Source organism: Leptosomus discolor, chromosome 9 (assembly GCF_034619465.1).
Source record: "Leptosomus discolor isolate bLepDis1 chromosome 9, bLepDis1.hap2, whole genome shotgun sequence".
NCBI lineage: Eukaryota > Metazoa > Chordata > Aves > Leptosomiformes > Leptosomidae > Leptosomus > Leptosomus discolor.
The window spans coordinates 6,202,988-6,223,497 of NC_141399.1; the positions used below are offsets into that span (position 1 = coordinate 6,202,988).

At 48.0% G+C, this 20,510-nt stretch overlaps 2 protein-coding genes across 2 annotated transcripts; one reads left to right on the forward strand and one right to left on the reverse strand.

Annotated features, from left to right (window-relative positions):
• The first annotated feature begins 1,778 nt into the window (after positions 1–1,778).
• Positions 1,779–7,399, forward strand: LMOD3 (leiomodin 3). The gene is made up of 3 exons (XM_009956297.1): positions 1,779–2,069; positions 3,851–5,230; positions 7,373–7,399. Exons 1-3 carry the CDS (start codon positions 1,779–1,781, stop codon positions 7,397–7,399), a joined length of 1,698 nt encoding a protein of 565 aa, XP_009954599.1.
• A 1,905-nt stretch (positions 7,400–9,304) lies between these two features.
• ARL6IP5 (ARF like GTPase 6 interacting protein 5) lies at positions 9,305–19,509 on the reverse strand. The gene is made up of 3 exons (XM_086470070.1): positions 19,331–19,509; positions 11,362–11,579; positions 9,305–11,034 (listed from the first exon to the last, which is right to left on the reverse strand). Exons 1-3 carry the CDS (start codon positions 19,504–19,506, stop codon positions 10,862–10,864), a joined length of 567 nt encoding a protein of 188 aa, XP_086326196.1. The 5' UTR covers positions 19,507–19,509; the 3' UTR covers positions 9,305–10,861.
• Between the last annotated feature and the right edge of the window lie 1,001 nt (positions 19,510–20,510).

The window sequence follows — 20,510 nt, forward strand, 5'->3', positions numbered from 1 at the left end:
TTGATAACATCGGGGAACCATTTATGGACTCTATTATGGTCAGCCATGGCTGAGGGTTAAAACTGTTTGACCAGATAGATTGATGTGTGGGTCTGCTGTTGTGCTTGCTGCTGCATAATGCAAAATAAGGATGTCCCCTGAAATACCAAAGGGGCAAATTACGTTCTTGCCTTGGGTTTTTGTTATGTTTTCCTTTACCACTTATTTTGTTCCTAATTTTTTATCCTCTTCCCCGCTGTGTGATGGCGCTAATTAAATGAAGGCCTTTGGATAATGTCTTTTTAATGGAGGTTAACAGGGTTTTGAACACCATGTTTCTTTTTAGAAAACACAGCACAGAGAGACCATCGTCATGCAGAGACTATTTTGCTGCTGGCAGACTCCAGCAGAGCATGGTTGAGACTGTAAACGAGAAATATGGCTTAAAATTGGTGGGGCCTGGTTTCCCGGCCTCTCGTCTGTGGTTTCTTTGCTATGAAAGATGCGTTCGCAGTTGCAAGGCGGGGATTTGATTCAACACACCCTGCAAAGAATATTTGAGATTATGAGAGGAAATCTTCCTAATCCAACAAACAGTCCCAACTGCGGCGCACTGAAATGGCGCTGTAGTGGAGGAATTACCTGCCCGTGCTACTCTGCTTTCACAAAGCAGCTGTGAGCACAGTGAGGGTTGGAGAGAAAGGCTTTCGGGTTTGCCATGTAAGTTTAGAAGCCTATAAAATATCCTGAACAAAGAAGGAGGTACTCCTTAGCTGGAATGGACACTTATTGAAAAAAAAAAAAGAATTTCAGGAAACATTCTGTAGTTCCATCGGTTCTACAAACATTAGCAAAGTGAATCTTTGTGGTTGCTTATCAATTCTGTAAAAAAAAATGGTATAAAGTAGGAAAACGATGAACCTGAGGAAAACTGTCAGCCAAGATCTGTTGGCAGCGCAAATAACGCCTATGATGGAGACAGGCCAGTCCAGAAACAAGGCATTGTCATTGTCCCAGGGCAGACTGGATGGGAGCAGGGCACGCGTGCGCTGTGGGAAATGCTCCCTATGGGACCACTCAGGCTGGTTCAAAGGGCTGCTGCCCGTCCCCATATGGACCCCTGTCCCCAAGCACAAGGTGTGTGTGGTACCGACTGTTCTCCTGCCTTTCTCCGCCTTGGAGGATTTTACTTTAACCAGGATCTGGCGTCTGGGAGAGCTTATCAGCTGCAATAGCAGGTCAGGGTTTAGACCTGGCTAAAGGCAGCGAAGACCCCGCAGTCCCCGGCCCTTCTGAGATATCCGAGATGTTACAGACACAGAGGCCTTGGGCTGATCCTTCCCACGGTGCAGAATTTCACCTGCCCACCTCCCAGGTACCGGCAGCGTCACTCCACCCACCCACGGCGATTCAAGCATGGGGTGAAGCGCTGAAAGGCCGCGGAGCCTCTCGAAAATGGCCGCCTCCTGCCTTACTCAATGGGGGCCGCACCAGCTGCACTGAAATGTCAGAAGGGATTGCGCAGCTGACAGGTTGCTGAAAATGGAGCGTGGCAGCATCGCCATAAATTCTCTTTATCCAGCCAAGTGCAGCTTAATATAGACTTCGCTGCACGGTCTGTCTCCCACACTGAGACCGAGAGCTGCCACAGCTCATGACCAAAACATGAAGTTGTCGATTTAACCAAATGAACCACTGCTAGGGAGGGGGGGAAGAAAAAAAAAAAAAAAAAAAGTCCTTTCAAATTTATCTTTCTCTTTAGGTTTAAAAAGTAATAGAGGAAGGAGAGAAGAACGAACATGTCTGAACCCAACCAAAACTCTGATGAAGAAGTGTGTCCTGAAGACATCGACGAAGATGAAATCCTGGCAAACCTGTCCCCCGAGGAGCTCAAGGAGCTGCAGTGTGAGATGGAAGTCATGGCCCCAGACCCCGAAGTCCCAACAGGGATGATACAGAGGGATCAGACGGAGAAACCCCCCACGGGGAGCTTCGACCACAGGTCCCTGGTTGACTACCTGTACTGGCAGAAGGCATCCAGACGCATGCTCGAGGACGAGAGAGTTCCCGTCACCCTCTTGCCCTCTGAGGTAATGAGCAAAAAAATCACAAATATTTATTATGCATGTGCTGTGGGATCTGTTTTGTAGCTTTAATACCTTAACCTGCCTCTGCTTCCGTCCCTTACGTAAGGTACGGTACAAACAAATTTAAATTCATCCTAAAAACCTCAGCAATGTCAAGATCCAGCTTGGACTGACATCAGGGTTAGTAATTTTTTCATTACTTTTCCTAAATATTTCGTTAAGCTTTTTAATGTAAGAAAATCCCCGTTCTGTTTCAGTAAAGCAAATCACTGAGAAATTGTCATAAAATCAGTTTGGGGGATGTAACTGAAATTCGTTTGACTTTGCACATGGAACACCACCATATTGCTTTTCCATAGAAGACTACGTTAATCATATGTATTAAACTAGTTAATTGACAGAATTTAATGCCACACTGGACAAAAACCCAAAACACTGTATTTTAACAATGTGAAACATTCACTAACGACCAAGCATGCAAACTCCATGAACCCTTTTCAATACAGTACTTAAATTTATTCTACTGTCCCTCTGACTTTGAAATAAAGTTAAGGTCATACCTAGATATTTTTCAGGATGAGGGCCACACTTAAAAAACAGGTTAATAGAATGGAAACTTGGCCAGATGAAACACATCCATACCTGAACCTAAGTGAATTTGAGGTAACTGATTCCTTTATTTTTTTTTTAAACACTAGTGGTTTTACTAATGCACGACAGCACGGTACATCAGGGACATCCTCTGGAGAGGAGGGAGAAATCTGTGGGTTTTTTCCTCCTCCAACACTCTTACCCTCAAAGAAACTTTAACACTTCTGAGGTTAAATCTGGAACTTGAGCGTAGAGCTGCCTGCTGCATTCACAACTGGTCAAGCGATCCCCATACTAAACCCATCCACGACCACAGCAAACAGGCGCCACAGCCCTCAGGGCAGAAGTGACTTTGTGACCATTTTGTCTGACTTCCAGGGAAGCACAAGCCACGGCGCTGCCCTGCCTGAACTAGTGCACATCTTTTAGGAAAATATCTTGATCTTGATTAGTGCTTTATGAGCGTTTCTCAGTGGTGGAGGGTCCACGGCAAAAAGATGCTTGAAAAAAAGTAAATCAGGAGGGTCTCTAGAGACGGTGGAAGTTTGCAACTAATTTTTGATGCTAGAAGCCCTGCTGCCTTGCAACAGCTGTGTGCAGAGTCCAGTTTACTGTCTCTGGACTCAAAATAAAAACTGAGCTATTATTGTTTTTCTCTTCACTGACGGCTTCCTTAGCCGTGACGCTCTGGCAGGTACCAGAGCAGGCGGCCTTGTTGTCTCACGTGCTGGATGACTCCGCTGTCGTTACGATGTGCCGTCCTCACTCCTGCTTGGGCTGAGCAGTCAGTGGTTAACACTGATTTCCAATGGTTTGTGCCGTACGAAATAAACTTTGTCTCTTGTCAAGGAAGTGATAAAAATGACCCAAAATCCAGAAAGAGGCTTTGGATCAGAGACTCTTAACCCCCAGAAGGGTTCAAGGACGACCTTAACATAGCATTGAGTATGTACAGGATTTAATTGTCAGGATTTAATTTAATAGGCAAAGATGAGAAACTGCTTTGCAGCCGCTTTAAGAGCGATCGTTCCTGTGTCCCCAAGCAAGCCAGCACAGCCCTGGCTTACAGGCAATGACACCTGTACGGGCACAGAGGTATTTAAATCCAGCCACTACGTGTTTACTTGAGCAGAAAGTTAATGTAACAAAGCCATGTTCAATTATTTCAGCTGTGAGGTTTTTGTCTTCCCCAGAGAAGCGCTGCGGAGGAGACGGAAGGCAAGGCCAGCGGCGGCAGCAGCGAGGCGGCCGGCGGGAGGGTGCCAGGAGCCGAGGGAAAAGAGAGACATTACAAAAATGAGCACTTGTCCAACTCAGGAACACAATTCATGGAGACAAAGAAAGATGGAAGCAATAAGAGAGAGGAGGAGGAGGAGAAAGAAGAAGCAGAAGAGGAAGATGATGATGAGGAGGAGGAGGATGAAGACGAAGATGAGACTGAATTGGAAACAAAGGAGACTTACACCAATGAGAACCGTCACAGCGATCAGGTAAATAAGAAACCAGGTACAGAATCAGGAGAAATCACAGAAAAGCCCAATGAAAATGAAAAGAAAATATCAAAGCTAAACATCCCCAAAAAGTTGGCACTGGATACCAGCTTCATGAAGCTAAGCGCCAGGCCTTCAGGAAATCAAACCAATTTAGAAGAGAGTTTGGAGAAAGTCCGAAAAAACAACCCAGACGTGAAAGAGCTCAACCTGAACAACATAGAAAACATCCCCAAAGAAATGCTGATAGACTTTGTCAATGCCATGAAAAAGAACAAGAACGTAAAGACGTTCAGCTTGGCCAACGTGGGGGCCGATGACAACGTGGCATTCGCGCTGGCCAACATGCTGCGGGAGAACAGGAGCATCACCACGTTGAACATCGATTCCAATTTCATCTCTGGCAAAGGGGTCGTTGCTGTCGTGAGGTGCCTGCAGTACAACGAGACGCTGACGGAGCTCCGCTTCCACAACCAGCGGAGCATGCTGGGCCACCAGGCAGAAATGGAGATTGCCAGGCTGCTGAAAGCCAACACCACGCTCCTCAAAATGGGGTACCACTTCGAACTGCCGGGGCCCAGGATGGTGGTGACCAACCTGCTCAGCAGAAACCTGGACAAGCAGAGGCAGAAGAGGCAAGAGGAGCAAAGGCAGCAGCAAATGAAAGAGCAGAGAGAGTTGATAGCGATGCTGGAAAATGGACTTGGGTTGCCTCCGGGGATGTGGGAAATGCTGGGGGGGCCGATGCCCCAGCCGAGGATGCACGAACCCCCGCAAGCCCCGAAACCACCCGTCCCCACGGCCGTGTCCCTGAGCAAAAGGCAGGAGAGCGCGAGGCAGCCGGCCCCCGAGCAGCCGTGCAGAGAGAAGCCCGTCAACTTCAGAGTGGTCAAGCTGAAGAAGATTCAGCGCAAACCCGCCGTGCCGGAGTACGTGGAACCCGCCGAGAAAACCAACCTCAAAGATGTCATCAAAACGCTCAAACCGATCCCCAGGAGAAGGCCGCCCCCGCTTGTCGAAATAACCCCGAGAGATCAGCTGCTGAACGACATCCGCCAGAGTAACGTCGCTTATCTTAAACCGGTAAGTGCTCGGCGACGGCTGCGGCGGGAGGGAGCTGCGTTCAGCTGTCGTTCGAAGCGTCGGCCCTCCGGCGGGGCTCGCCAGCGTACCCGCACGCTGCGGGTCGCTGCCGGTTGGGCATCCCGCTGCCATTCCTGGGATGCAGGTGGTGGTTTTCCCCTAAGGTCCAGCTTGAACAGGGAAATGAGAGCGACCAGCGAGCCTCGCACATCCCTGTGTGCATCCATAAAGGTAAAAGAAAGGAAACTCACTCAGTAGGTAGATAAAACCGCAGAAACTCCACGTTAGGATACTACTAATAGCTTATTAGCTACGACAGGCGAATGCTATCGTAAGATCTTTGTTACAGGAGAACAGGTATTATTTTTTACACTAGTCTGTCCTCAATGCCCCATAAAAACCATGTTTCTCTTCTCAGCAGCTGTGTTTTTCTTTAGCTCTCGCCTTACGTGCCGCCCCTTGGCCTGTTTGATAACAGGTAAACTGAAACACCGGCAGCAAAGTATTTCCCCCAAGGTCGCTTATGGAACTGCACAGAGGCAGGAACTGGGTTTCCAGTAACGTGCTGGCCACGCTCCCCTGCCCCCGCGGTGGGTGCCCAGAGCCCCGGGCTGGCCGTGGCGAGCAGCTGCGCTCCTTCAGCGCTGCCGCACGCCCGCTGGGGCAAGGCTGCGGGAAGTGAGGAGGGTCTGGGGTACGGCCGTGGTCCGGGACCGCCTTGGGTTGGGCTGGTTTAAACGAAATCAGAAGCTTTAGTGTGAGGGGAAAGTCCCAAACGGTGATAACTGCTTCTTGGTGATGCTTTTACTTGGGTGCCAAATTCATGGGCCACTTCTCAAAACGCCACCAGATTTAACCTTTTGCTTTCCTGAAATGTTGTGTTTCTTCGCAATGGACCATTATTCAAGAAATACTAAAAGCTGACTGATCTATTTGTAGCTAGTGACGTTGGGGCATCTGTTTGTGTTGCTAAGGCTAGAGGAAGAGGACAGAAAAATCCTTTGCAATGAAAAACGGTCAAGTAGTATTTTGTATTTCATATTTTATTTAATACTGATATTTTAATATAGTGGGCCACGTTTTGCTTTCGTTTATACCTACACAGAAATATTAGTTCCTCCAGTAATTCCAGAGAGAGTAGCTTGTCCTGAAATTTTGGCAGAGCCGGGTCCTGCAGTGACCCTGGTGCAGATTTAATGTGAACGTTCTGCCCCCAAACCAAGTCTTGGGGCTGTGGTTTCTGCTGGCCAGTCCGACTCGGTGGCAGCCATGGCCTCTCCTCCCCATTTCTGGCCTTTCTAGATCTCAGTCTACGGTTTGCATTTCAGTATCATGTCTAAGCTGACAAGACCCCCTCTCCCAAAGGTCACGGTTTATCTGTACACGCCAAGACGGTACCGGTGATGGCAGGTTGGGCCGTCACTGCCGCAGCATCGGCTGCCTCCCCTCCTCTCAGGGAGATGGAGACGATGGTGCTGGGCACAGCCCTCACTTTGCACAGCAATGATTAAGAAACCTGGGTGCTGCTGGGTGCCTGGGACCATTAGTGAACCCCAGCTATTCCCCCCCAAATCCTCAGGAGAGTTTTTACAAAGGAGGGCTGTGGGGTTTGGGCTGGAGAGATCAATTCGTCGTCCATCCTAAACAGGCCAGGTAACAGTTGCTGTCACAGCCCAAGGAAAGACGAAGCAATGAACGCGTGTGTTGGCGTTTTGGGGTTGGTTTTTGTTTGGGTTGTCTTTTTTTTTTTGGTCCTCTGTCATCAGCTTGGAGTTGGGGCACTAGGGTGTTATTCTCCCCTGCCTGTGTGATCTCGGGAACTCATTATTTGCCTCAATATCCTCAGCTTCATCTCTGAAATGGGATTTTGCTGCTTGAGCCACGTTGGGCGTTTATCCGCTCTGTGGCAGGACTTGCTGCTTGCCAATTGATCTACTGGGCATTAAGCATCACAAACAGCAAGTGGGGAATTACAAACACACACGCACACACACACAAAAAGCCCAACCAGAGCTCCCTGGGGCTCCCAGCAGTTGAATTTTCGATCTTTTTACAGTTTGTGAAGGTTTGTATTAAACTGAACTGGCCTGGGAAATACGACCTGGAAATTTCCTCCTCCTAATACTTGCTGTCCTTGTCCAGGTGCCATTGCCAAAGCAGCTGGAGTGAGAGACCAGACTGACCCGAAGAAAACAACTTGGAATAAGGACTATTCATGTTTTGCTTACAACTGTTTCAGCAGATGTTTTCTGCAGAACCCAGGTGGTATATACGACTCTTTGGGAACAAAGCCTGCGATACACACTTTAAGTGCGGTGAAAACGGCTGGCATGGGAAAAGTCAGTGCTAAGCGTTTCCATCAGGTATCAAACAATCCCGGTGCCATCTGTCTGCCAAGCGGATTTGAAGCTCCAGTTTGTTGTGGGAGTATTTTTCTCAGAGGCATCAACAACCTTGTCTTTCTAGTTTGTCAGCAAACTATTTTGCTTCCACGTTGTCCTTCTGCTGCCAGATTCTGCAGGAACATGCTGTGCTTTATCTTTCTTTTCACACACGTGCTCCTTTATTATTCTCTTGTCCATGAGAAATGTATTTGGTTTCCATGTATACAGCTCCATTTTTTAGGCTAAGGAAACAGAAATGAAATAAAGCTCTCTCTAAGATGTGTGCAGCACTTCCATGGCTAACAAGACGCTCACAGAACAGAACCCCTGCTCTGGTACGTCAATCGCCTCGGCTTGACGGTTTCAAGCTACCTCTATTTCAGACCGTAGTCTAGTTCCTATTGTACCTCATCAGCATATAAAAGATGATGCCAAGCTCTGCTCTGAGACCTGTAATCTTCATTCCCCCCCTCTGTCCGTGATGTATTCCTGAATTACAGCCACCCTGGAGCGCCCTGAAATGCCATTTCAGGTCTCTCCCCACACCCCTCCTCAGTGGCAGGGGCATGAGCCTTCCCCCTTCTTTGCCAGGGGTTTCAGAAATTCATTATTCCTCCTAGTATGGGGTGTGAATAGCACGTCTCACCCCTGGCAGGGCTGGGTATGATGGGCTTAAACCTGCATATACACAACTTAGTTTTTCCTTAATATTTTTGTGAAATTTCTTTTCCTCTGCCTTTTTTTAGTCACATCGATTTTTTTTTTTTTTTTTTTTTTTTGCTGCAAAGCCTTTTTTTCGTAAAGCAGCTACAGGTAAGTCACGCTCTTGTGGAGCACATCCACAAGAGACCAGTTGTTTTGGAGGTTTTTGTTTGGTTTGTAAAGCTGTAAGGCGCTGGGAAAGAACAAAGCCTCTCCCTTTGCTAACGGGCAGCTCCCCTGCCTTCCTGCTCAGAAGGCACAGCTCCTGCAGGATTGCCTTCGGTGAGTTTCTCCCTGCTCCTGCCTGTAACTCTGAGCAGCCTTTCCCTGGCAGCTACATCCCAGTCCCACCCTGCTCCCCCTTCCCACATTTATTGTAATAGTTCTGGAGTACCAGCAATATCCAGGACCTCTGTGAAGCCAAGGTAGTCTCCACCATCCTTAGTTCAAGCTTTCATTTACCTTTCCACACCCAGAAGCAGCTGACACCCCTGACCAGGGCACACTCAGCAGGACGTGTGAAGCCCTGCTCTGATCCATGTCCTCCCCCTGAGCAGCCTCAGGAGGAGGGAGGCAGCCAGACGCAGAGATCGCACCGTTAGTTTGACCGCAGAGAGCTGACTGCCCCGTGCTGCTCAAGGCACAGCTCCCCGTAATCCTAGAAGCAGAAATCCCTCTCAGGTAATTAAAAGAAATGTAAAATCCCAGTTAAGTAAAGTAGAGTTATGTAAGAGACTGAAACAGCATGAACAAATGTCTTAAGTGCTGCACCTCTAGAGGAGCCTCTGTAAGGATTCAAGAGCAAGGCCATAACATTCCTGCAGCTCGGAGGTCCCTCGTGCCGCCACAAAATTAACACGGATCCAGAGCATCCACAGCCAGCAGCCCGATCACAAGCATGGGCTCGCAGATCTCCCACCACCACAGAAACAGCGACAAGCTCAAGCTTCCAACCCCTGTTCCCAACCTGAAATAAACGCACTCAGTAATCACCATTAGAGTTTATTTTTCTTCATAACTGTGCAGTTTTTAAAATCCTACAGTAATGATGAAGTCATAGGCTACTACGTTCTTTAAGTGTGGAAACAGTTTTCAAAAAACAAAGACCATGCGCTACAAGTGAGGAACAGGCCATTGACTCTTCAGCTGGAATATACAGACATTTTCAATAAATACTGATCACTTTAACACTTAAACGGAATGACGTGTTCAGATTTCTACACAGTTCACTATGAAAACAGCATGGTAAGTTACATAAAAGCTTCAACTTTTAAGTATCCTTGATTTTTTTGTTAAATTACTTTGTTAGAAAAGAGAAATGCAAGAATATTTGAAATGGAGTGTCACCTGGACAACTTTTTCCCCCCCCCTATTGTTGGTAAGCTCCTGTTATCAAGATAATTCCATCAGAGCTGGCAGTTAAGTTAAAATACATATAAAAAAAGAATCCCCCACACCACTTTCAGGAGTTGTTACAGGCAAATATCTTCATGAATTTGGAATGGGTTTTCAAAACCTGTATCTTGACATTTATTGCTTTTACTTGTAAACCTGAAATCCAGTTTATTCCTTTGAAGAGTGTCAGAAGTACAGAGTCAACGAGACGCACGTTTTACTTTTATCTTTGCATTCTGGTGAAGAAGAAAGAAAAAGATGACCCACGCTCGAGAACACATACACCTCCGCCTACCAAACAGCCTATACAGACTAAAGCAGAGCAAAGGGAGTCCTACTGCAGCAGTATTTAAAAACATCAACAGGGCAGAGACCTAGCTCATCCCAGGTAGCTGAAAACTTCTTTTCTCCCATGCTTGGCCCTAGCCTAGCGGGTATGCGAGACAGTTCGGCTCTCCTGCGGAGGAGCAGTTTCTACAGATCAAGATTTCAGAGGGACCAAAGGTGCATTTTACTGGAACGGACAGATGCACAGTGCCATATATATTCTTCATGCTTAGATCGATTTAGACTGTTTGCCGGCTGCTAAAGGAGGAATGTGAGGTGAGGACAGGAACCCATGTTCGTTACAAGTGCCGCACAGTTTTACCACTTGCCAGTTAAGCTAGCAACGTGGTCTCCTCGATACAGACTGCTCAAGAGAGGGCTTCGGAGGATCCAAGAGATACTTTCGATACATTCCAGCTCACCTTGAACGCTGCCACCCAGCACAAACTGGCTAAGCTGCCATCTTGTAGAAGTGAGATGAAAGGGGTGTTACTTTTAGTAGACAGACTCGCTACGAGACAGTTTGAGAGACTGTACTCCACAGGTTTCCTCCTCTACCCCCCCCGGAAGAAGAGACAAGCAAACACATTTAAGTTAGTATGTATTTGTGTAAACACCAGAACGTTTTGCTATATAATAGAAAAAAAGTTGCTGCTCTTATGTTCTTAGAGGAGCCCTGAAGACCCTGGAATACCTGTATCCTGCAGCTAGTAATCTGTACCACGTGCATTTCTCGTTTTGAACACAAACTGAAAGCAAGCTTGAACAATAGTAAATAGCAACTACACTCCTGCAACGGGTAAAAACGCCACGTTGCAGCTGCTTACTCCTTCACTTTAGATATGTAGTCAGCCAGTTTGTTGATACTATCTTCTTGCTGTTCTAGAGCATCCAGGATGATGCCCATCGGGGTCTTCTTCAAGCCTATTCCTTCCATCTTGTTCTCCAGCTTGTTCTTTATGTTCCGGAGCCTCAGAGAAGCGTGGACGAACATCACTGCATGACAAACACCCTCATTAATTGTTAATGCCCGAGGAATGCATAGTTCTTGCAGCATTCATCCTAAGACACCTTCCAAGGGCATGACACCACTGGAAGAAGATGAAGTCTCAGTGACGGCGCTTAAGTAACCGCAAGTACCCATTTAATAAGAACTTTAAAGATTGTTTGTGCTGTTTTGTGTCCCCTCCCCCCTAATTTTGTTTTGGGGTCACTTAAATAGAGATAGCAAAGGCAAAAGCCAATTCAGACTCTGCAGACTTAAGTCTGAGAAAGCTCAAGTCACACGCCCCTAGTCGCCCAGAGAAGAGGAAAAATACTTACAGAGGAGAGGAAGCGTGATCCCAAACATGAACACCATGACATCTCCCAGATAGGAGATCAAGAAGTAGCTAGACAGCATGATGACCACTACAAATGAGGTTGGGTACTGCTTCTTCAGCCTGCGGAGTATATCCTTGTTGTGCGACACCCACACAAACCCCATGAAGACCAGCACCACCACGAGACCGCCAATAATCATATTCAGGGGACTCAGGAATCTGGAGAAAAGAAAAGGGGGAAAAAAAAAAAAAAAAAAAAAAAAGAAGTGTCCCATTTCAGAGCCTTCATGGCTTGTGTCCACATAGCAAACATCTAGCTCACTGGTAACTTGTTACTAGAGAGGTAAGGCACTAAGAACTCAGTTGATAAAGGCAAGAGCTTTATCAACCTCTGATTTTTAGGCAGAAGCTAAATAAAGCAGCAAGGGCAACTGAACAAGCAACACTTAGCAGTGAATCTAGATAATCTTTGTCTCTACACTCTCTTCCTGAGCGTAGCGCAGGATAACGAGTGTTTCTGCAGCCACCTCATCAACAGAAGCACTTACCACCAGGACCCCTCCTACCTGTGCAATCACCACATTCATTTGATATCAGACCCAGGGGTGAGCAAACCCCAAAAGCAGATGGAGTCCACAACTAGTTGCCCAAGGGATTGATCTTTTCTCTACATGTGACCCACACCAGGCTCAGCCTGGGCCTTCAGATGAACTAGCTCTTCATGTTATCTAGTCTAGGCTTGCAAAATGGGGAAAGGTTGGGGACTGTTGTGTAATGGAAGATACTTCGCCATTTCCTACTTCTGAATAAGCCTTCCTATTGGTTTACACCCAAACAAAATAATTTTATGAGCCTGCAGGAGGAGCTTAACACCATCAGCACCACAGATGGAAGCCCAGTCTGCAAGCATGCCTGAGAGTCAGAAGGAACTGGATAAAGGTCTTGCAGGACGAAGAGCCAGGCCTGGCAAGAGAGTCACTGCTCAGTTTGCCTTCTATTATTGTTATCGAAGTTACCAAGCAAACTAAGCCATCGAGTTCATCAGTTTTGGACTATAAACAGCAAGTCCCTTTTTTGGGCCAGGGCAAGAACATCACCTGCTCAAACCATGTATTTGGAGCTTGTTTAAAGTCAAGCTTTCAGCAATGACTTTGCTTAGCTTGCTTCTGTACTCGCACAAAGTCCAGGCTCCATTACATGTCAGCTCTATAGTAGTTAGCTACGTGATTTCACGCGTGCTCTGATTTACTCTCCTGTATGTGCACTGATCTAATTACACAGCAGCAGAGAGCTCTGAGCTGTTACAACCGTGACAGCAGCACAACACTGCCCCGATAAAGATTTCTCCTTGTAGACTTTGCAGTCAGTTCACTGTTCCAAAGCCAACAGGCACAGTGAGTCACCACTCCGCCCCACTGGTGAGGAGGACGCTATGGTTTGTGGTCTGTGCTTCATATCCGGCACAGGCAGCACAGCTCTGGAGCTGGACTGGTATGCCGACACTCTACCTGCCGGGCCAGAGAGCATTTTCCTAGAGGAGGAAGAACCCTCTCCCCAATTATTTCAGAGCAGAGACTGGCTCTTGATTCTTTAAGTCAGTTGTGCCAACAGGAGACACGACAACTGGACGGAAAGAGATTAAAATTCAGACTGGCTCCCCACCTGCTTCTGCTACTCATGCTGAAAAGCCAACAGGGTTTTTTGGAAGTGGCGACAGGGCAGACTTGCTTGTTGCATCTGAGTCACTCCCTGTAGCCAGCCAGACTATTTTTAGCTCTGAATTGTCAATCTTAAGTTTCCAGGCTGGAAAAAGTGAACAGCATTGCTCTGGAAAGAAATCAGTTTCATCTGTGCTCCTTTGCAGCAGGAGAAGGAGGGTGACTCATGACTGGACCACACTAGTGCCTGGCTTCTATACGTACTACTGGACATAGGAGATTCTTAAAGTAGAAGTCACCTCCACATCACAGCTGGCCAAACTTACTCAGACAACTCACAGCAACCAGTTTTTTGTTCCGAAAAATCTACAGACAAGATGATCCTGGCGACAACAAAGAACCAGGCAGAGCTCCACTCCACATTTTCCATGTGTCTGGTAAATACTCTCAAAGCTTTCTCTTCCCTACCCTTCCCTCTACTCTCATTACACTTTCAGAAACCGGCAGTGAAGAGCAAGCCCTCCATATTTAGAAGGAAGAGACCAAAGACTTCGCTGTTCTACACTTCTTTCTGGTATTACACGTGACTGGCTGTAAGGGATGTGAAGGAAAAAAAAAAAACCAACAAAAAAACATTGAAAAGATCGCACTTTCCTGGGGAAAGTTATTTGAATTACATGTTTTCTGAAGTGGGCTGCATTCCAACACGTACAAGGAAAGAGTGAACATAAGTATCAAATGAAGTCATTGAGAGCCACATGAAAACAGATGGGGATAGCAGTTGCCGCTAAAAACTGGGATTCAAATTATCAGCCATGTGTCCATGGATTTCACTACTGTTGCTTACAGTACTGGACAGGGTGTCATATGCTAAACTCCCCTTCATTGCTTGACTCGCCCACAGCATAATTCACAGCACTAAGATTCTCCTAGAAATTCACACTTAGGAACTTCTCCAGCAATGGTGTTTTTGGGGAAGGCAGACCTCCATTGCCCAGTTTCACTCAGATCTGTTGGCACGCTGCTCTCCGTAACACAATAGCTGAAGGCTAAAAAGGAAGAAACATGGACACGTTATTTTAGAACACCAGTGTCTGGGGAAAAGAGAGCTGAATAACAGCCCTAGAAGTCACCTTATGGTTGAACCACCAACATTGATATTGGCCTTATTTATACAGAGATCAGACACAATATGCCAAATTCATGCTCAGGTAAGAAGGCTGGAAGCCCTTCAAAGCTGCAGAGACAAGGTAAGTGACCAGCCATTAAGTATGTTACAAAATACTTTCTAAATATAATTCACTTTAGCAGGGATTTACGAGACCTCTCAAACTCCTAAAAATGTAATGCACGGAACTATTAGCACGGCATGTGGTAACTTAAGTTTACACTGCTCAAACGACTCAGGGGAGAAAAACTCTTTTGGGGTTGGAGAAGAAAACTACCAACATTCACGACCCTGAAAGGAGTCGGCATGGCAGGACTAAATAGCATTTGGGGGTGCGAGCAGCCCAGAGCTCAGAGCACCCTGGCTGGATCATCTCCTGCATTGCTTTCTGTAGTGGACAAGGTACAACCCTGGTAGGATGCTGTGACCTCCAGAACAGCTGGGACAAACTGAGTGAGGAAAAGCCATCACCTAGGTTCAGTTCCAGCAGCGTGGCAGGGTGACTTGCAGTTGCACCCCTGCTGCCCTTCAGAGACCGGGTTTCCTTCAGCATCCGCTTCCATACGAAGTAAAGAGAGGGGAAACCCAAATCAAATCAAATAAACATCCTGCCTGGCTGCAGGGACACAGGCATTGTCCTGTGCCAAGCAGCGCCGCGGGATGCTTTGCATTTGTGGAAGTAGTATCAGAAGATGCTAGCAGGCGGGGGTGCAGTTGTGTGGGAAGAAGTGCTGGCAGCTCCCTCTGGCCAGCAAAAACAGATTAAGAGCAGACTTTTTTTTTTTTTTTTTTTTTAATTGGGATTCCTCTCTCTAGGCTGTGCCCTACACACATCGCAAGACAGGCAGGATTTCCCACAGAGGTGCTGGGAAGCCCAAAGAGCTCTGCTTTCCGTATCTTACCACATCCCCTCTTCTTACCGGGTTATTTGGCATCTGCACACTTGTGCACAGCCTTCTAGCAGAGGAGGTGACCGGCTACTTGGAGAGTACGCAGCTAGAACACAGTGGGGAAAAAAGAGCTAGGCAAGACACACCCTTTGTGCGAGACAGGCAGCCCCCAGCAGCACGAGCCTGAAACAGGACAGGCCACACAAAAAGCAAAAGCAAGCCAGCTCCATCCTTAAACCATCTCCATTTTAGATGGCTGTCTCAGCGAGATTGTCCAGCAGTTGCTGTCACATCTGTTTCTTTTGCATGTGACCAGGCAAGTCGGAACAAAGGCCCTGAGTAGGAGACCTGCAGTCATTTTACTTAGCACAGTTCAGTTAGGCCATCACATCAAATGAGCATGAAAATGACCTTTTAGAAGGCCTTTTGCTCCACCCTGTTCCAAGCAGTGGGCAGGTTAGTGCATTTAAATGCTTCCTTCCTTGTTTGCAATAATTCAAACTAACTCTCTTTAAAGTTCTGCCTCCTCTCTCCCCATACCCCTACCTTCACTGAGGTTATATAGGTGTAACTAGAGGCAGCACATAAAACTCTTCATACAGCATGTTGTCGCAGGTGATAGCCCTCAGCATCCACAGATTTAGCAATGCTTCTTGACTTACTGTTGCTCACTCACATTGCTTGGAGAACAGGAGACAGATTTCTTTCTGCAGAATTGCCAGACCTTTATAAAGTTATGCACTAATATTATTATGCAACATATGTTTTACAGTGATGTGTTTTGCTCACTCATTCCTAATCTTTCATTAGGCACTAGAGAAATTAAGCGCATTGCTGCTCTGGAGTCTTCGTTTTGGCAAGAGAATCCCTACAAGCACATCAGCGAAGGTAGTGGTCTAGGGGAGGAAAACCAAAAAGAAGACAAGACACACTCCAGGACACCCACTCGTTGACTGCGAGGGGTTGTGCCGAGGGACAGTAGAGGTTTTAGAGAAGTGGCAAAGGAAAGAGACATTGAACCTGAGGCTGCAGGGAAGACATTATGCCAAAAGAGAATGAAGACTCTTAGATGCATCACTCTGAAATCCAGCACACCTTTTAATGCTGTCAGATTTAGAAACTAATTTTTAGCAAGAACATGGCAACAAAAGCCTAAAAGAAATTACATCATTTCAAGTAGTTAAATTTGAACTGCAAGACAGAGGAGCCTTGTTGGAGTAGGTGAAAGCACAGACAAATTCCACTTATTAACCAAGCTGATTGTTTGAGGGGAGTTGCAAGTGGTTGTGGGAGGCACTGATTTTAATAAATATCTGTACAGCACTCACAATGACAGGGCCCTGGCTCAGGGTAAGAACAGGCAGCCCAGTTCCTGAACAACTGGGAGAAAGGGCACAATTGAGTTCGCAAAGATCTCAGGTTTTATCAGCAGTGTACTGCAACAGAGTTGGAGGGGGTGGGGGGGGGGGGGGGGGAAGCATAGTCCAGATTCATTCTTAAAGGAATTTGCAGGGCGGGGAGGGTAGAAGAGACAAGGCTGCTACCACTAGCCTGTATTAGCAGGGCGGCACTAATTCAGTAGTTCTAGTTTCTTGTTCACTGGTTTATTATTTTCTACCTAGTCCTGTAGGCTGAAAGCGAAATCTACATTATTGCAAAGCACAGAACATCACTTACATGTAACAGTAGCTATCAGAGAAGGGAAATGGAGGGAGAAAGTCATGGATATTATGCAGTAGAGACCATTACAATTCCATTATACTCACGGTAAGGTTATTCCATACCTTGCAGAGAGACAGTAAAAGGCTGGAGAGGTCAACTGTGTTGTAGGAGAGGCAGTAAACTGAAGCCGTGGCAATAAGCACTGTACTTCCAGTATCAAGAAAGTTCCAGGCCACAATTTCCACGTCAGCTCAGCACCACCACAGCTACCAAGCATTACAATAGCTGAAAATGTCACCTCTGCATTATAAGTCTGTCTATATAATTAGATGGTTTAAGAACAGGTAGAGCTGGTCATGGGCTAAGTTTAGTTTTGATCACAGGAAGACCACTACATTAGCAGTTTCAATAATCCTGCCCTTAAGCCTGTATACAGCCCTGGAGTGCCTAAAAAAACCATGATTCATCATTTATCACTCAGGGATTCCTGCCTGTTACAGTATGAAGTGCATGATTTAGTCATGAAGTTAAATTTATTGGGAGGACTTTCTTTACCTTTCTCCCAAAGCCACAGCCTGTCCAAGCAAAAAATCTTTTTAATAAAAGAAATAGATCGTTTTTCTCTGTGGAAGTGTTACCCTGTTTCCTTTAGAGTTCTTCTGCCATCCTCTCTTACTTCAGTGTTACAAGAATCAGATTCATCATACACCAAAGACTCCAAGACAGGCAATAAAATAAAATAAAATATTTGAGATCAAGATCCCGCTCCAGGTGTTCCTCATCCCTAAGCTTTCAGCTCAGAGGGTTACCATTCAATATTAAGGTATCAGAGTTGCGGTTCTGATATTAATCTCCATCACCGTGGTTCTCTTCCTCCTCCACCTCTCACCCCAGCAACACAGTGGGAAATAAGTGGGAGATCTGTGACCCTTGATCTGAAGAAAAGAGATCAGAATTCAAAAGGAGGAATTCAGGAGACTGAGTCAAAGCTGCTGCCATCCCAGTTTTCCAACTGGAGACATTGAAACTGTTTACATACTTTCCCCCACCTTCTTGGGAGAAGATCTGTCCCCCTACTTTCCAGGGCCACTGTGATTGACCCAGTCATCAAGAGCTGGCTACAGCATCGCACTGCTCAACAAGGGTAGATGCACACAGAAGTTTAGACCAAGGTGGTATACGAACAGCAAGACCACGGAAGTCTCATTTTACCAGTACTAGTACTCTATTGAGCTGACTTCAACGTACCCCCCCCCCCCCCCCCAACGAAGAAGAAGAAAGCCTGCACCGCTATGTCAAACGTTTAACCATCATATGCAGCAAGAAGAAACACCAGGATTCTCAGCCCCTCTGTTCACAGAGCACAGGCCCTGCAACCCAGAAAATCTTCACCAACTTAGATGCTGGGCCAACAGCTTCAAAAGCCCTTAGAAGTCACAGACTCCTTAACAAAACCAAAACCCACCCAACATTGATATAGGGGCAAAATTTAAGCCTCTTCAACATACAAGATAAGATGCACTTCAGCCAAAGCCACTCTGGCCTGGTGGCTGGGCAATTCTCCAATTTAAGCATTTGCGCATTGTTTGTTCTGAGGAGTGGAGTATTCCAGTTTCTGTATTAAAAGCTTAATCATCAGCCTCTGCTACATGTCTTGCTTAAGAGCTTTCTGACCAAAGACCCTACAGCAATACTTGAAGACGACTCACATAGGCTTTGTTTCAAAAGACTATTATAAGGTTATTTCCCGATTCTCTTCAGGAAAGCTGGGCTTGACAGAACATCATACCAGGAGATGGTCCTGCCTCATAGGTCTTAATCTTGCCCACCAAAATGAAACAAAGGGCTATCTTATTTATTTTAATTAAAGATTTTTCAGTATGAGCTAGCTCAGAAATAAGAAAGGCTTGATCTGTCACCTGAACATAAGCTTAGAACTGTAACAGAGAGCAGAAATCATCTCTTTTTAAAAAAAAAAAAAAAAAAAAATTCAAAGTGAAGCTTCTCTCAGCTCGAGCAGTCACACTGGACAGATTTAGTGAGGAAGCACAGATCGCTGCGCAGGATGCAGCTCAGTTTTTCAGAAAGCAGTGACACCCTCCACACCAACCCATCGCTGCTTTCTGCCAGGCGCACGGTGCCCCATGCCAAGCTGGGGGCTCTCCCTTGGGCAGAGGGGCTTCATGAGCAGTCCGTGGAAGAGGAAGGTAAGAGGGAATCCTCAGATCTGTTAGACCCCCGCCAATAAATCAATAAATCCTGAACACTACACCTAACCTAACAACCCCCCCCCCCCCCCCTCCACAAGGCAGGCTGTAACCGGGCCGTAACTTTTTAGGCGATACCAGGTAAATCGGAGGATTAAGGGGAGGCAGAGGAAGGGAACGGCAGCCTCTCTGCCCCTGCCCCCCTGACATCCCACCCAGCAGCACAGCGCCCGGGGCCGGGCCGGACCCTTTTCCCGGGGCACCGGGCCGAGGCGCAGCACCGGCCACCCCGGGGAACGGGGCCACCCCCGGGCCCACCGCCCTCCCCCCCGGACCCTCCCCGGCCGCCGCTGCCGGCGGGAGAGAGCGAGGCCCGCGCACTGACCCCACGATGGAGACGACGGCGGTGGCCAAGATCAGGTAGTTGGTCTGGTAGTAGAGCAGGTTGCTGACCACCCGGTTGTTCCATTTCGAGATGTCCTTGAAATCAGGCCGGGCGAAACGATCCGAACCGGGGAAGAAGTCTTCCCAGGCCCGCAGCGGCGCCAGCTGTACCTCCATGGCTGCCGCTGCCACCACCCCCGCCCCGCCGCCGCGCAGGCCTAAGAGCGCCGCGGCACCGCCCCGGGGCGGCTCCCGGCCCCGCCGCCACCGCCCGGCCCCGGCCGCTGCTCGGCGCGGGGGTTAAACGCTGCTGAAGCGGCGGGGGAATGGGCGGCAGCCCCGGGGGTGTCACCCCGCGCCGCCCAGGAACGGCGGCTGACAGGGGCGTCGCGCTGCTGCTGCTGTCAGTACGTTCATTGTTTCTTCAGCAAAAGATGACGCACGTTTAATATTCACACGGCGGATCCCGCTGGGAATCCCGCTGGGAAACAGGGAGTCGGGGGGCCAAGCGTGGAGAGGGCCACGCAGCGGCTGTCCCAGCCAAGGTGGCACTGGGGGGCGGCGGATGTCGAGCCGTCGCAGGGAGGCCCTGATGCTCGTGGGGTGATGGTGCCCCAAATCCTCCAGCTTCGGAGGGGAAGGCCGTTGCCAGCAGCCACTGTGGCTCGAATGCCAGCGGTCCCTGTGGGAACAGGGGGTTCACTTTCGGGGGTTTCACTTATCATCTGGTGTTCACAAGCGCATCGCACAACGCCCTGGGCTCGCTGTGCTGCCATGCTGGGTAACAAAGTCCTCCTCAAAATGGAGGCCCGCAGTAAGCCAAGCGTGACCGCCATACCAGAGGTTGGCAGCCGCTTCTCCCAGCTCGACCTGCCAAAGATTTGGATCCCTAACGTTTAGGAGCCTGAGGCCCGAAGTGCAACCCTGGCAGGCCCTTGTCTGCTTCCCGCCCTGCGCTCAGACGCCGCTCCTCGTGTTCGTTTTGGAGAGCAAAGGCTCCTCCGTGTAAAGAAGCTGTTTTATGCGTGGTCCGCGGACAGCCCGTGGGCACGGCCAGGCCGGCCTCTGCCCGGGGAGGCCCGATGAGACCAAACCCAAACACAGCACAGGTGGAGGAGCCACCCGGCCGGCGGGCAGCGACCACCCTCAGGCTAATCCCACCTCCACCTTTCGCCTCTTTC